Source organism: Struthio camelus, chromosome 10 (genome assembly GCF_040807025.1).
Source record: "Struthio camelus isolate bStrCam1 chromosome 10, bStrCam1.hap1, whole genome shotgun sequence".
In the NCBI taxonomy this organism is placed as follows: Eukaryota; Metazoa; Chordata; class Aves; order Struthioniformes; family Struthionidae; genus Struthio; species Struthio camelus.
Genome location: NC_090951.1, coordinates 21,176,671 through 21,193,073, shown reverse-complemented (window position 1 = coordinate 21,193,073; position 16,403 = coordinate 21,176,671). Strand labels below are relative to the sequence as shown.

The following is a 16,403-nucleotide window of genomic DNA, read 5'->3' as shown; positions in this document are numbered from 1 at the left end:
CACCATTGCACTTACCACCTGTGCATGGCCATTGCACCACAGGGTTTGCCTTTCCCTGCTCTTTTATAGCCTTATAAATTTTATCTTCCGGGAAGGTTCTTAGCCCCAGTATATTCAATCGAAAAAGCCTACCTATGACTCATCTGTTTGAGTCTGTAGATAATAATCATGGATTGGGGGAAGGGATAATTAGGTTGTTTTGAGCAAGACAGAGACTATCGCGTCTCCCAAGCCCTGAGAGGGCTGCTCTTGCCTCGCGGGGAACAGTAAAGAGGGCAGTAAGAGAAAATTAAGAATAGGCTGTAGCCTGGAGTTTACTGACTTAAACATGCTAAACTATTAAGTGGGGGGGGGGGGGGGGGTAGGGAGGCAGATGGCAAAATCTTCACTAGACTATCCCAAATAAAGTCAATTAGGTGGCAAAGGCTTGACAACTGTCTTCAGACATGGCAAGGTGCCTCCGAACCCCGGTTCTGAGAAACCCGCTGGAAGCCTGCCGGGGGGCCTGCGGTGCGGGCCTGCTCCACCTGAGGCCAGGTGTGCCCCGGCGGCAGCGCTTTGGGGGGATCCTCTGGGCCTTTTCCGCGTGTTTAATGGCTCCCCGCGCCCCTCCCCGCCTCCGGCGAAGCTGCTAGAAACGGCCGTTGGCGGCGACGCCGGGCGCGAGGTGGCGTCTCGTCCCCGTGTCGCGAAGGCGGGAAGGCGGCTTCCCGCCCCGCACCCCCCGCGGGGAGGGGGGAGCTGACTGCCCCCCCCTTCCCTCGGTGGGGGGGGGGGGGGGGACAGGGCTGGCCCCGCTCCTCGGCCGCGACAGCCGGCCAGGCGGAGGTCAAGCGTCGGCGGCCGCCGGGCCTTGAGGCGGCTCCCCTCAGGGAGGCGGCGGTTCCCTGCCAGGAGAGGGGAGGGGAGAGGAGGCGGCGGGCTCGGGGCCGCGGGGCGGAGCGGAGCGGCCGCCATCACATGTCGTGCGGCAACGAGCGAGCATCCCCGCGACACGCAGCGGCGCGGCCGGCCGGCAGCAGCAGCAGCAGCAGCAGAGGTAGCGCGGCCGCCCGGAGCCGGCGGGGGCGTCCGGCGGCCCCAGCCCCGGGGCGCGGCGGCAGGCGGGCAGGGGTGTCTCCCTCGCTCCCGGCGCGGCAGGCTGCCGGGAAGCCGGGGGGGGCGGCCTCGAGGACCAGCGAGGAGGCAGGAGAAACGCCCTGATTTTTTGGTTTTTTTTTGTTGTTGTTTTCCCCCGTTATTGTTGTTTTAGGCAGCACGCGTGGGGCGGAGGGGGCGGTCTGCGCGGCCCCAGCCCGCCCGGGGTATGGGGGGGGGGGGGGGGGAAGCTGCCTCAGCCCTGAGGCAGCCGAGGCGCTGCCCCGCCGGGGAAGGCGGCCCGGGGCTGACCGCCTCGTGTTGTACACCCGCGCCGGGGCCGCCATCGCCCCCGCGGCCGCCGCACCTAACGGGCGGGCCCCAAAGCCGGCGGCGGGCGGCGTGGGGGTCCCCGCCGGGCCGGGGCTGCCTCGCGCCTGCGCGTCCCCGCGCCGCGGCCGCGCGGGGCCCCGCACGTGGGAGCGCGGCTGCGAGCGCTGCCTCCCAGCGCCGGGCCCCGGCGGCCGTGTTGGCTGTCACGGGGAGTTCTCACTGCATCAGCGTAATAACCTCGAGTGACCCTGTGTTTGTTACCTGGCGGTGGTTGGGATTCGTTTGCGTGTTTTTAAATGCGCTATGTTAAGCCCAGTGTGGCTAGGTATGATTCTCTAAGTTAAAGCTAAAAACCATGTGTGTGTCTATAGAGACATAGACGAGCGTGTTCCTTCTGCGAGTCCCCTTTTTTGAGAGGTTTCAGCTTTTGTGCCCCAGCATATATAACAAGGTAAGTTACTTTAACAAACCCATATGTTGCCTCTTGTCGCTTTACCTGCGGCTTATTTTGTGCGGTTCTTCAGAAGTTTGGCTTGTCAGAGTTGCCTTGCACGCTCCCAGCCTTGCTTCTGTCTAAATCAAGACAAGCTATCAGAAAGCCCATGTTTGTGAACTTTCTTCTATTTTTTCCCTCCTGGAAATCGGAAATAAATCAGAAGTGTGTGAGATACAGTGGCATGTGATTTTCCACTTGCAGCAAGCACAGCTCCTTAACTCTAAAGTGACCTGGTTTAAATGGAGGTCAGTGCTCCAGCGGGTTGGATTTGTCTAGGATTGGTACCTTCAAAATTTTGGAAAATTTTTAAGACTTTAACAGGGTATCTCTCTGCCTGTGAGCTGTTTGAAAGTCTTTCCCCCGTTTGATGTTCATAGTCCTCCTCGGGTTTTGTCAGACCCTGCGTGAACTCAGTGTGTGCTTGCTGCGCCCCTCTTGTGCACACCTGTGTTCCGTGTGTGTGCAGTCAGGCCCTGCTGCCGTCGCTGACACACTATCAAATGAATAATCGTAAACCTTGACCCAATAGCTCGTCTTCCATTCCTGTTTGCATGATCGACACACTTTGTACTTTTAAAAAATGGATGTTACAGTTGATTTTATTTGATCAAAGGTTTACGTCAATTTTTACAATGCTAAAGATTGTGTGCATGTGTGCCTAAGTGAACACGCGAGACTTGGCTGAACAGATTAAATCTTTACATTGGGAATTGCTTCTTTTTTTCTTTTTTCTTTTTTTTTTTTTTTGCAAGGGCTTCCTATCTGTTAACCGTATGTATGGCAGGAAAAGTGATTCTTCTCTAAACAGAAACAAGAAAAACACGTAGCAGGCAAACTCTAAGCCTTTCCCGCTTAAATGCTTAGCCTAAGGGATACCTAAATACATCACAAGCACTAGGCATTTCTGAGATGTATAACCTTTGCTCTCCAGGTGCTGGTCTCCCTGAAGATTTTTATGCTGTTTGACTCTCATTTGAAGGGCAAATCATTGTGTTCAGAAATAGAAGTTTTACAGCTGCAGCACTCAAATAGTCAAAGTATATATGTGAAGCTGTGTTACAACAAGAGTTTTTTAATGAGATCGAGACAACTGCAGAAGATAGAGGCAAGAACTCTAGGAATCTTGGCTAATGAGCATATATTGTGTACGAGTATAGCAAAATATAGGTTTAAGCAGTTTGGTATTTCGTATTGGTGATTAACCCGCTCACATGTTCACCCTGGTTGACCACATCATGGGTCAGCTGCTCTCCTGCTCGGGGGGCAAGAGGGGACCTTGGTGGATGGTTCCTGCTTCCCGCTCCTTACGGGACGACTGCCCAGTTTTACAGTGTTAGTACTTTGCTAGCTGCATGTTAGCCTTCATTAGCTTCTTTGGTACGTGGCCAAGATTTGATAGGCCTTATCCGAATATGTATTTTTGGTGTGACAATGAAGTGATCCTAGTTTCAGGTCATTCTGTACTGGTTTTGTATCAAAGGCTTTTATAACAACAGCAGTGTCATTTCAGGAAAAATCCTACGCGTATCAGCAAAAACATTCCTCACAGCTGCAGCCATCAGCAAAAACAAGAGTTTAAGAGTTTTTATTGCACAAGGGTGAGTGATGAGGAAATCCACCACATGTTAGCCTGTGTGAAGACATTAGACTGCCTTAGCCCAAGTAGTCTTATGGCAAGGCGTTCTCGCTAGTTGTAACAGTGTCTTCAGCTGGAGTATTGCATGATTGTTATACGTTAGAAGGTACATACTATTCCTCTTTGGTTCTTCTCCTCCGAGCCTGTCTTCCAGTTCCGCAGAAATCATGGCCTTGCGACAGAATCATGTATTCTAGTAAACATTTTCTATTCTCAGTATGTGTTTTTCTAACCTTGACATAGCTCCAGTTTTGTTCACTAATGTTTTTCCGGTGTCTGCTCTCCCTCTGTAGTGGTTTTTCAGTTAGCCAAAGCTGCAGAGTTTAGTCTCAGTTAAGATGAGGTGAAATGTTTTTAAGGAAAAGACCTGCCACTACCTCTGTGTCTGTCATACAGGTGGTGTAATAAGACATGTGACTCAGGCAAATAAGCAATTCCTGTCCTGAAGGCTTTAAGGATACAAACCAAACAAGGTTAGAGAAGAGAATGAAATGCCAAGTCTGGAGCGAGCTGTTGCGCACACACTCATGCACCCTTTAGTTGTCAGCAGATACCTGAAGCTGGGGGGGAAGAAAAAAGCAAACTCAGGCAGTATGTTGTGAAAAATTAAGCTAGACTGAGAGGATATTGTGATTGTTCCTTCTTGGGTAGAGTGGAGCAGGGCAAGAAACAGCCAAGGTCATTAGTAACAAAAATAAAACGAGCAGGCATGTGCTGCTGATTGAGATGGAGGCATTCAAACAGTGACAGGGCCAGTAGTTACAGGTGATTAAACATACTCTGAACTTAGCCCCATGAGGTAAATCGTGATTGTTCTTAGTGCAAAACTGGCCTGTGTGTGAACAGATCTATCAAAATGCCTGAGCATTCAGCGTAATATTTATACTCCTAAACGAGCCATACCTTGAAAGCAGTTTCGGGAAGAAATAGGAATGATAACCAGGGTGTGTAGGGTAAGAATGCCTAAGACTGTACTGTTACTATCAAAATGGTACTTCATATCAAGGAGTCAATTCTTAACGTATTACTGTGTCTTATCCCTTTAGCTAGAAAGTTTGAGAAAGGATATGGTGTATTTTCAAAGTGGCAGTCAGAGGGCATGATAATTCTTGTGGTGTTGTTCCCTCTCTCCCCGCCCCCCTTCCACCCTCCAAGATTTCTCCAGAGTGGTTTGCCTTCTGCGATATATTTGCAGCAAGTGTCCTGTCTGAATCAAAATAGAAATGAAATGACTCAATTTGAAGTCGAATGCTATTTTTACTGGTGACAACTGTTCTTTAGACCTCTCTTCTCACTGTCAAATTAGTCATAAAGACATCTGCTTTGATTATTTTTCTTGCTATTTTCCACACTGATATTTTCTGATTGCTTATGATAATTTAAATTACATTTACACAGTTACAATGTAACTTTCTTTTTTTAAAGCAACACAAATATTCCTAAATGCTCGTGAGCCCCGAATCTTTTTCAAGACTTTGCTCTACTTCACTAATAGAAAATCAGCCAGTATGTCATTGCAAATACGTTTGGCACAGGATTGGTGGAGCAGTAAATAGCAAGGAGGACTGGTAACAACTGGTGAGGTGAACTTGCTCTCGTTTTCTTTTGCAGTTTGGGACACCCTCATCTGTAAAAACTGAGAGGGTCACTCTCTCCTAATTAGTTTAAAGCTATTGGAAGTGCCTCATGATAACTTTTTTTTTTTTTTTTTTAAAAGTCCTGAACTAATAGAGCTTAGTTTCAGAAAGGCTGAAAAGTTTTAGTCTAATTAAAGTCTGACTCAGCATAGGGGTGCCTGAGTGAAATTTAATGGCCATATACGTGTATGTCATATACGTGTATGACATATACGTCATATGTCATATGCGTGTATGACACTAGATGAGAGAAAACTCGTGTAAGTGATAAAATGTGTATTTAGTAATTAAATAACTTTAAAGTATTTCTTTGAAATAGGGGAAAGGGGATAAAACAGAAGGAGGCATTTGACTGAACAGATTGAGAATCTCATTTTGAAATTTATTGTTTGAAAGGAAGTCCTTATTTTAATGGAATAAGAATGCAGATGCTCAAAAGGGGTATGAAAAAGCTAGAAGATCCATACGAGATGGAGATGGACGATGTATTCTGTTTCAATAGATGACCTGTATTCCATTTCCATAAAAGTTGTTTGTTTATTTTCCTTGGTTGAAATTAGCTTTAAAGGTGTGAAAAGGGTAAAGACCATTCCAATTCAAGGATGTCAAGTCAGATTTTCTGTACTGTAACATACAGGTGTTGGCTCTCTAATAAAGTAAGGGTATCATTATTACATTTTCCCTCCCAAAGGGTATGCCTGTAATTGCAGGAAAAAAACTCTGTGCAGTGATCCACCACTGCGGAACAGACTGTATTTGCTTATATGTCACTAGATGCATGGACACACATGCATTTTGAGAAGCTGCATATTGACCTTTCAAAAACCCCTGTACTCAGGGTCTGTCTGCTCTTAGTAGACATCTTTATTGATGGAAGAACAAAGCCTTTTGTGAAGTTAGTGTTACTCCTCAAAAGGGGGCAAGACTAACTTTTTATTCTAGTTGACCCAGAGTTATTCATCTTTCTGCTCAGCAGTAAATGGCAAAAGTATACACTGAGGGGCACAGGCAGATGGACGATAGTGTATTTTGGTGCTCGTGTTCTTTACCCGACTGCTAATCCAGTAATCGGAGGTACTTTTGGAGTTTCAACTGGTCTCCATACAAGACTGCTCCTTGAATAGATAATTTTACTTGAATGTCTATGTAACGTGCCTCGTTCAGAATTACTGGTAACAGCCAATATATTTGGTACTCATAAATTTGATTAGCTGTAACTTGCTTTAAGGAGGCATTGGAGAATTTTTTTGGGGACTGGAGACAGTGGCTGTTTTCCATACAGTCAATACTGAAGCAAAGGAAAACGCTTATTTTGTTTCTGTTTTCTTAGATATTGTTAAATACAGGTGTTAATGGGGGAATTTGAGTTGAAATGACTGTTTTTCCTGTGCAGCTTGCAATCGTAGAGAACTCAAAGAAATGCGGAGGCAGTGAGAACTGGGAGCAGGGTTTCTCGAAGGGGGAAAGGGAGCAAGCTGTAGTATCAGACATAAGTGAGCAGTTAGCAGAAGGAATTTCAGAAGTACCTGATTATATTACCGATGGTGAGAACCCACACTCCCTTAGTAAAATGCACAGTTCTTTTACTAGATCACTCATAAATTATATGTATAAATGCAATTATTTGGTTAATTGATTTTAGTACGGCAACAAGACTGTGTTCATGCGCAGAAATTCCAGCTTCTGGTCTTACTGTGCTTTGTTTTCTGTATCACCTTGTTTTGCTTTTCTCTCCTCTTTTCCTTTACAACCTTAGAGCCCCTCATTTCTGTTCTTCCTGCAGGTTTCTCCCCAAGGTAGGTAGTTCCATTTTCTCTTCGAGATATACTAGAATTTGTGTCTTGTCCTGTGGTGTGTGGATTTTTTTTGTTTGGTTTATTTGTTGTTTTTTTTTTTTTTTTAAACTAGGAGTGGATTTATTTTTGGATAAAAAACATATGAAGTAGCAAAAGGAGATATCTCAATTTACATAGGTAGATCATAGGGTGAAAAAGTGGAAAGAATGTTTCCACAAAAAGTGGAAAGAAAGTCATAGCGTAGAGGGTGGGTTTTTTATATATATATATACTGAATTCAGCTGTCTGTATTTTGTTTTAGATTGTGATTTGAAGTTGTGGAGAATTCCTGGTCTTCCCACAATGGGAGAAAGGACTGATTGTACCAAGTCGCATAGCTCACTGGCTGAATACAGCCCCGTCAGTAAATCAGACAGGACAGATTCAAGTGACAGCTGTGAAATGCATGATGGAAACCAAAATACAATGCAGCTGAAGAAAGAAATATCTTTGCTAAATGGGATAAGCCTTATAGTAGGCAACATGATTGGTTCAGGTATCTTTGTCTCTCCCAAAGGAGTTCTCATCTACAGCAAATCTTATGGATTGTCTCTAATAATTTGGGCAATTGGAGGGATTTTTTCAGTCTTTGGAGCTCTCTGCTATGCTGAACTCGGAACCACTATTACCAAGTCGGGAGCCAGCTACGCGTACATCTTGGAGTCTTTCGGGAGCTTCATTGCTTTTATTCGTTTGTGGACCTCGCTCCTAATTGTTGAGCCAACTAGCCAGGCGATCATTGCCATCACCTTTGCGAACTACCTAGTTCAGCCTTTCTTTCCTTCTTGTGACCCTCCATACCTTGCTTGCCGTCTCATAGCAGCTGCTTGTGAATGTAAGTATTTCTTGAAATGTACTATGGTAATTTTCTATCAAGCTTTATTAAAATGAATCCTACTGAGTCCCAGAGTTGTTGCATGCTGAATCCGGAATGATTCAAGTTACAGCGGGGGAAAAAACAATTTCTAGCTTGTGAATAACTTCTAGGTATGTAATCAGTTAACTAACAAATTTTCTCATCCGAAAGCAGAACAAGATATTTGACTCTTCACAGTTTACTTGTGTGGGAGAAATGCATGGGATAACTATATTTCCTTCAGAGAGGCAGACTAAATCAAACTGCAGGATATTCTTGGTATGGTCTAAGAGCATACCTGGAGTTACTGCAGAACAGCTCGTATGCTGTAAATTCTGCTGTAATTTTTCACAGTAGCGTCTCAATGTAGACCTGCTTAAGTGGTTACTCTGGTAAGTTTTCAGGAGGTCATTCATTCAAGATTATTCTTCATGCTTGTGTCTGACAATAGCGTATCAAAAAAGGTACCTGTTGTAAAGCTGGTTTGAAAAGTGGAAAATGTGTGTGTATAAAGAACATTGAAATATTTCAAATCAGATAGCTAGTTCCATTAGTCAATATAGAAGAGCAGCGTCAGACTGTCGGTGTGCTTCAAATCAGGACTGTTCTGCTGTGTCGAGAGAATGGAACCCTGTAGTATGTGTCTTATTTAATTGTAGGTATTTCTTGTTGAAAGTGTTTTATTATATATACATATTTTACATTTCCAGCAAACACGGAAAAATACATTTTAGAATTTCAGCTATGGCAAGCATTTGTCATATTTTGATCAAAGTTGCTGTGTGCTGTGGAGCCTTCTGTCACAAACTGATGTCCTTATCAGAAAGCTAAGAAGGAGCTTGTGCTTTTTTACCCCCCAGCAACATGCTCTAGGAGGGAGATGTGTTGTTCCTAGTTGGTTCATTTTGGGGCAACAGGGAAAGCAGTCTGCTGAAGCAGCGGTAATGCTCTTTGCAAAAGTTGTACCTGTAGGACTAGAGGAGGGAAAAGAGACAGAATAGTAGTGTATGCTTCAAACATTAGACCTCTATAACTAGTTGTAAATGTTATACCTCTGCCTTCCATTTTTGCAAGTTAATTTATTGATGTGGAAGCGCTGATGTGGGAAAAAGAATTCGGGTCTAGCTCGTGTGAGGAATAATGGCAAATTTTTTTAAATTTATTTTTCCAAAAAGAATTTCTGACTATGAGCCTCCTCAGTTCTGCTCACTTCCTTTCTCTCTCCCCCCTCCCAAACGTGATCACACTTTGTCGTGACAGCTTCCAGAAAGAAAAGGAGGACATTTCATATTCCTTAAACAGGTATTGTTTCAAGGTATCCTAGCACAGATTTGGGAATGTGGAGGAATCTGCTCATCTGTTTAAGATATCTTACATCTGAGGGCAATTATCCCTTTAAAAACAAATACACACCCCCACTTCCCCCTCCCCCCCAAAAACACCTCCCCCACTGTTTATCAAAAAGCAAGAAATTAAGACAGTGATTCACTCCAGGGACCCAGTCTCCTTTATCAGAAAAATAAAATGATTATGTATAGCTGATGTAGAGTTAGAATGTGATGTCCTCTCTACCTGGTGCAAAGAGAAGAAATGTGTCGCTCTTGTGTCACTTTTGTGACAGCAAGGTCACTCTCATGTAGATGCAAGAGTCACTTTAACAGTCCATTTTGTGGTCTAAATGCTTGTCCTGCCCTCTTTCAGACATCAGCTCTGAGATTCTCACCCCTCCTCTACTATTTCATGCAGCTGCTGCTGCGGAAGGCTACCCTTCTCCCTGGCAGAGCTGGTGTTGTGTGTCATGTTCTGATCCGAATGACCTCATTAATAAAGTATTAAACTTATCCACAGGTAGGAAGTCTGAACATTGGTTAGGTATAGATTGTAAGTGAGAAATTTTTTTTAAGTTTAAAAAACAAAAAAAACCCCAAAAACTAGATCTAATGTAAAATCTGTCTTGTAAAATCCACCGCGTTACATGTTGTTACTACGTCACTTGTTTTGGAAATAGGGATAGCATCTGGCAGAGCAGAATGATACCTGACAATTCTTAGCAGCTCTAAGTAGCTAAGTGATAATTAAGTTGAAGAAAACAAGAGAGAATAATTTTGATAAAAGAAAGAGGACATGGCCTATTCAGAGTCTTGATTATTTTTTTTCTTGATAGTCTTTTTCTTGAGACACCGGAGACAGAGTAGCGTTTCACCTAAATTGAAGACCAAGTCCCAGCACACTAAAATAAGAAAGAATTGATAGTAATTGCTCCCATGTTGAAAGCTGCTGTCAGAAAATCAACAGCTAAGATAAACCCTATGAGCAAATACTCTGTGGATTATACCAATCGTTAATGCTGGAGAGCAGAGAGCAAGCAGAGTTGTTTTTTTCCTGAGAATTTCTTGGGCGCTTCTGCAGTCGTAGCTTTTGAAACTTGATACAATTGTTTTTTTCCCCTCCTCATCTTGCCAAGCTCAGTGGAATCTGGTTCAGCCGTTTCCCTTGGCCAGGCTTTCTAGTCTGCTAGTGCCATGCTTTCATAAGATCATTACCTTTCTTTTGTTACTGTTTTTAAGTGATTAGTTTGCTGCTTGATAGCTGCTCTAAGTGCATTTATATCTTAATACTATTATGTTCTTCTTGGATTATGGGAAAGGAAATAATTTATCACATCCTTTCATTTAATTTGTGTTTGCTACTACCTCACTTCTTGATTGATTTGAATTTTTATTTATACATATATTTAAAATACATAGTACAAGAAAATATTACAGAGGTATAAAGTGCAGTAGAATATAACCACTTGCAGGTAATAGTAGTACCTGCAAGTGGAAAAATTGTGATTTGGAGAAAATGCTGAAACTTTATGGTTGGGATAGATAATTTAAGGATAATCTGGATTAAAGAAAAGTGTTCACCAAATGAATACTTTCTTGAAGAAAGAACACTAAAGGTGCAGAGCCCTTCCTAACGTACAGCATCTGAGTTGAGGCAGAGGTTGTCTGGCTCTCCACGTAAGCAAAAGGAATGGATGCAAAAGAGAAATGATGAGAGCTATAGGAACAACGTGTTTCAACAGTAGCTTGAAAAGAGTTTTTACTGGGGAAGTTGATCATATGAGTAAGTTACTTGTGACAAAATACTTGTGAAATCTGAAAGTCTCACTTCAGTGCCATTCCCATCTTGTGAAATAGCTCTGACATTGATTTATTTTGGGGTAGGGGGATTAATGTATTCAGAATACGTATTACTTGCCACCAAATTCTTAAAAATCCAGACTGATGTTGCATTACCTGTAGACCATACGTTATTTGGTCAGATCTGTTCTAACTGTGCTTAGTAGCACCGTTTAACAGAGCTGGAAAAGGATATTGAATCACCTGTGACCTTACTCATTATTGCAAATAAATAAACGTTTTGAAGCTCTTAAAGGTTGTAAAACTCCATGGATGTTGAACTCTTCCTCAGATTAACAAGGAAGGGATAAAACAATTACAATACTTTTTAATATGTTTGCCTAAAGGGATTTCTAGGTAATCTTTCATGAATCAGAAGAACATTGCTAAATTGAAGTGAATCATTTCGTACAAATGATTTCTTTAGCTTCAGGATAATTGTAGAGTGCAGCTCATGAGGAGGAGTAAAATGAGGAAAACAGGCATATGATCAGAGAACATCTGATGTGAGGAAGGTCTTTCCTTCCCTCTTTTGAAAAAGTATGTATTCCGAATCTTTAGAAACATCTGTTTCCTACTGTTTTGTTTAAACCAGTGTATTTTGAGCACCAGTGTGTTTTGCTTAGTTTAACCCAAATACTAGTACAACAAGTAAGTGCATGTTAAGAGAATCATGGAAAAATCTTTGAAAAGTAAATTAAACTGAAAATTGTTTAAATTGTCTTTTTGCTTTTTCTTTGTTTTCTTCTAGGTCTTCTAACTTTTGTAAATTGTGCCTATGTCAAATGGGGAACGCGGGTGCAGGATGTATTTACTTACGCTAAAGTCATTGCTCTTATTGTCATCATCGTAACCGGACTCGTTAAAATCTGCCAGGGTAAGCTTATAAAATTAAAGCAAAGGTTTGTATGTATCAGTTATGTTGACTGACTGGTCTAGAGACTGTAAACATCTCTTTATAGGAGTTACAGAATACCTCAGTAAGTGCATATACAGCCACTTCGAAAACACCAATAATGCCAACGTTAGGAATAAATATCATGATAAGCTAGCCTATCTTAGTTGACTTTGAGATAGGTAAAAGAAAGTAACTGATTGTTCAGCCATATTGTGCAATTTACAGCCTGTGGTATGGAATAATAAGGGAAATGAAAACTGCAAAATACAGAGCTTGTGAAATACGATAGGAGTGGAGAAAGCTGTAAATTCCCATGAAGGAGCATAACTGCTTTACATTGAGCTTGACTGAAAATTGTTTTTATAAGATGAATTTTGACTCAGAGTGACAGAACTTCACAAATTTACTTATCTATTTTTGCAGAAATAGAAGCTCTTTTTTTTTGCTCAGATCCTGGATTCTTTTATAGCTGTTGAGAAGTAGAAAGTTACTGTCTTCTTGGATTTTTTTTTTTTTTTTGTTGGTAGGCATTGTGCCTTCAAGTTAGATGAGAACAATTCTGAACTAGGTTTTATTCTTACCCCTTCCTTTGGAGAAGATTTGTTGTTGTGTTAGCTTAAAAAAATTAGCCTGCTTTCAAAGCTGCCCGAAGGTCTTTACCTGGCACTTTGTGTCCTTTGCTCTAAGCAGTTATTGTCGAAAGTTCACAGGAACAAGAATATGAATAGGTGAGCACTATGCCAGTATATTCAGTCTTTAGCGTGTCTGCACCATCTTTTGTTTTGTAGATACTCAGTGTGTTTACTACTAACTTCCTTGATATTGTCTCCCTTTCCTGTTCCCAACTCAGCAGTTGCCTTGCCTTCATTTGTGCCGAGGGACTAGCAGTCAGATGAGAGTAAAAACAAGGAAAGGGAGAGATGCAGAGTTATAGCGGGGAACTCAAATGCTTGGCTGGCCAGTTTTGATAAGTCTAAATGTTTCAGGATGCACAGTGCAGTGCACATCTGGGAATTGAATAGTAGCTTGCCCTTCTGTATTTGATGTTTTTGTGCATGTCTATATATATAGAATTATTATGCTGACATATATGAGCTTGTCTTGACTTGCTTAAAGTCAAAAGTAACATAAGTTCTCACAGACAATGGTCCACAAAACATACGTTTCTTTTAGCCTGGGAAAATCTTATCTCAGTAACAATTAATAGTGCTTTATGTTAATTCCTTTCAGTTTCCTGTTTTCAACAACTACAGCTCAATTTTCAGATGTTTAACAGATACAGGCACAAATTTTCAGCAACATTTTCATATGGACTGAATAGTCACAATAGAATATTAACTGCAGTGTAGCAATCAGTGAAAATTTGGCTAAATAGGAAATATAGATATCTACCCAGTCGATAAGTGACTCTTGCTTAAATTTTTTTTTGTTGTTCATTAGTAATCGTAATATAGAAAGATGTATAATCTTTCTTTTTATACATCAGCTACAGGCTTCAAAATTTAAAAGGATGCAACAGGATGGAGTGAATTATTTTATAAGTATGTATGTTGTAAAAAACGCCCTTAGCTAGAGTACTGTCATTGCTGTTTTTTTGTAGCTTAGGCTGGCACTTAATATTCCTGAACACTTTGTGCTATTTTAGGCAAACTAGGTGCTTGGGGTTTTTTTTTTGTTTTGTTTTGTTTTTAAAGTAGCTTAAATGTTAGGATTATTCTCATGGCTGAAACACAGAACAGAATTGGGAGAGGGGGGAAGGCTTAATAAGCAGTCTTGAAGGAAGTTAGCCTTTCTGAGTTGTTGTATTTGTATACCAAATTGAAAAACAGTACTTGCTATATTTTATTTTCCTGTACTTCATTGCGTCTCCTCCATACACAGGACATTCAGCACACTTCGAGAACTCCTTTGAGGGATCCTCTTTTGATATTGGAGACATTTCCCTCGCTCTCTATTCTGCCTTGTTTTCTTACTCTGGTTGGGATACGCTCAATTTTGTAACAGAAGAGATCAAAAACCCGGAAAGGTAAAAGAGCTGAACAGTTCCTAAGTCACTCGTCTTGTGGCTGTTTTTCACTAATGAGTTCTGAGCCCCTACAGAAGTGAGCAGAACTATTTCACTCTGAGATGGTTAGGCTAGAAGCAACACAAACTAGAAATTACTAATTTTGAACTCCGTTAAAAGATGACCAATTTTAAGAGTAAGTAAGTCTGGGTGATTGCAGGATGCTGTATACAGTGCTTGATAAGCTTTCAGCTCAAGATGTTGCATGCTTTTCTTTACAAACAGATGTTAATACTGCACTGTAACAATTACATGAGTGTGGTCTGTGCTATGTTTGTATCTGTGCAATAATTCTGATCTGTTTAAAAAAAACTTATCTTTTCCATGAATCTGTGCTGCACAAGTGTGACTAGTGTGACTAAACTCCTTTGTCTTTGTTCAGTTGTGAGTCTGTAAGCAAACGCCTTTATGTTAAAAAATAGAATCCTATTTAATCATTTTTACTTCTGTTGTAAACAACAGCTTAGTCCACTACAAGTGGAAGGTAAAGAATGGAAGAGTTCTTTAGTTCTCCTAACTGGTTTGACTTTTGTCAAAAGGTTGTTCTGTTACCCCTGCTTTCTACGCTGTGCATTTTTTTATTTAATCTGTAAAGTTACCTATAAAAAGATAAAATTGTAACTCTTAAAAATAGCTATTTTTAATGAAACTGAATTTCAGGTTGGCAGTGTTTACTTAAATTATCTTGCAAGCATTGGATATATATATATTCAGAAGAGACTTACGTTTTACGTTTGCATCTGTCATTCAGTGCTTAAAGTTGTTTTTCCTGCTGAAAGAGCTCCTTTTGAAGTTGCGGTACCTTTTCATCTTTTGAAGTTACTGTATTGTTTTGTACCATCAGTTGCATAAGTTGTGTAATAGATGCATTGTTTTGAAAAATAGTTTTTTCTGATAGCTGACATATCATATACATATATCTCCTATCTGATAGGATAATTTTTTTTTTTTTGTGATGACTTGATTCATAATGCCTTCCCTCATGCTCATTTTGTCAAAGCTGTACTTCACAAGTTAAATTTGAAATAGTCCTTTGGCTTTGATCTTGGGTGCTTGAGTGAATTTCAGAGTGATTTTCTAGTTCTGTGTCTTCTCTGTGCTGAGGTCCGCTGGACTCTTGCTGTGGGTGTGCAACCTGAAAGCAGAGCCAGAACTCCCACTTGCTGGGTTTTTTTTTTTTTTTTCTCTTTTCCTGCCTGTGCAGCATCAGACAGGCCCAGGTGGAGGTCTGGGCTTCTCAAAATTTTTGCAGAATCTTCCAAAATGCCTTTCAGTTTTTCCATTTTGTTGTTTTTTGTTGTTGCTGAAAATTGTGTTTGTGTTCATGTCGAATGGCTCGTTCATGTTTCTGTGTTTGATTTCAAAGTGGATGGGTGGGAGAGCAACACTCTCCCCCTTGCTTCCCTTTTCAAGACATCTGAATATCCGTGCAAGATCTGGGGAGAGAGCAAGGCTGAGAAAAGCCAGAAAATGGAAGTTTACTTCTGCTCTGTGGAGCTCCAGACTCTGGGCTCTGAGTTTATCTGTGCCCTCTCTACATGTGGGGTCCCTCATTCTCCATGTGAAGTCGGAGGGACAACAAATCTCCTGGAACTTTGGGAAAATAAGGGGGAAGACTAGGCAAGATTTGGCCCCTCTTGGAGGAGGGCATAGCTAGATCAGGGAGGAGCAGCATGATGTGCCCACTGCTCCAGTCCGAGGCTAGAAATGAAAGCATACCAAGGGGAAATTACACCTACATTCTTGTAGTCTCCTCTGTTTGCTGTACTCTGCTGCATCTTTGCTCGCAAAAGCCCAGCGCTCTGGTTATCTTGGCCTTTGTTGCAGATTGCTAGGCACAGGGAAAGTAGTAAAGAATTGCCCCCACTGATCCAACAAAAAAACTAGAGCCATGATGTGAAGCTGCCAGGAGCTGGGTTCAAAACAAACAGAAAGAGGTAGCTTTTCCCACAGTGAGGCGTGGACTTGTGGAGCAGCTTGTCAGGAAGAGGCTGAACCGATGCTGAACGTGGTGACAAACCGTGTTAGATGCAGGAAATGTTCTCAAATAAAATTTAACTGTAGGTTGGAAAAATATTGAAGGTATTTACCGTGTATGCTTGACCTCTTCTTTCTCTTCTGCAGCCATTTATAACTGTTCTTTCATCACCAAAAGTTTAAAATGTTCTTTCAGGAAAGCTCATCTGTCAGGAAGGATATGGATGTTCTTAGAAATGTACCTTCCTTTTATAAACTGCTAGCTTAAATTAAATCTTACCTGTTCATGTTTAGAGTTTGGCTTGCAGTGCTTTCACATTACTTTCCAGACATTATTGTCTCGCCTGTTTGCTAATAAGATGCACTTCATCCAGAACCTGCAGCTGGGCAGCAGTTTTGGATCTCTGCCCTCTGCACCTCTACCTT

At 41.7% G+C, this 16,403-nt stretch overlaps 1 protein-coding gene across 6 annotated transcripts in view; it reads left to right on the top strand.

The window, feature by feature from the left end:
- The first annotated feature begins 774 nt into the window (after nucleotides 1–774).
- The window catches only part of SLC7A6 (solute carrier family 7 member 6), a 33,185-nt gene continuing 17,556 nt past the window's right edge, over nucleotides 775–16,403 (top strand). Inside the window, exons 1-6 of one of the 6 annotated variants that reach the window (XM_068956272.1) lie at nucleotides 784–1,039; nucleotides 1,782–1,861; nucleotides 3,417–3,504; nucleotides 7,277–7,849; nucleotides 11,789–11,914; nucleotides 13,817–13,961. In XM_068956272.1, coding sequence (XP_068812373.1) covers nucleotides 7,318–7,849; nucleotides 11,789–11,914; nucleotides 13,817–13,961 — 803 coding nt within the window. In that variant the 5' untranslated portion in view covers nucleotides 784–1,039; nucleotides 1,782–1,861; nucleotides 3,417–3,504; nucleotides 7,277–7,317. Of the gene's footprint in view, nucleotides 1,040–1,160; nucleotides 1,186–1,781; nucleotides 1,862–3,416; nucleotides 3,505–3,538; nucleotides 6,976–7,276; nucleotides 7,850–11,788; nucleotides 11,915–13,816; nucleotides 13,962–16,403 lie in introns of those variants that run through there. The other 5 variants (XM_068956270.1, XM_068956271.1, XR_011143337.1 and 2 more) reach the window with 5 other exon arrangements.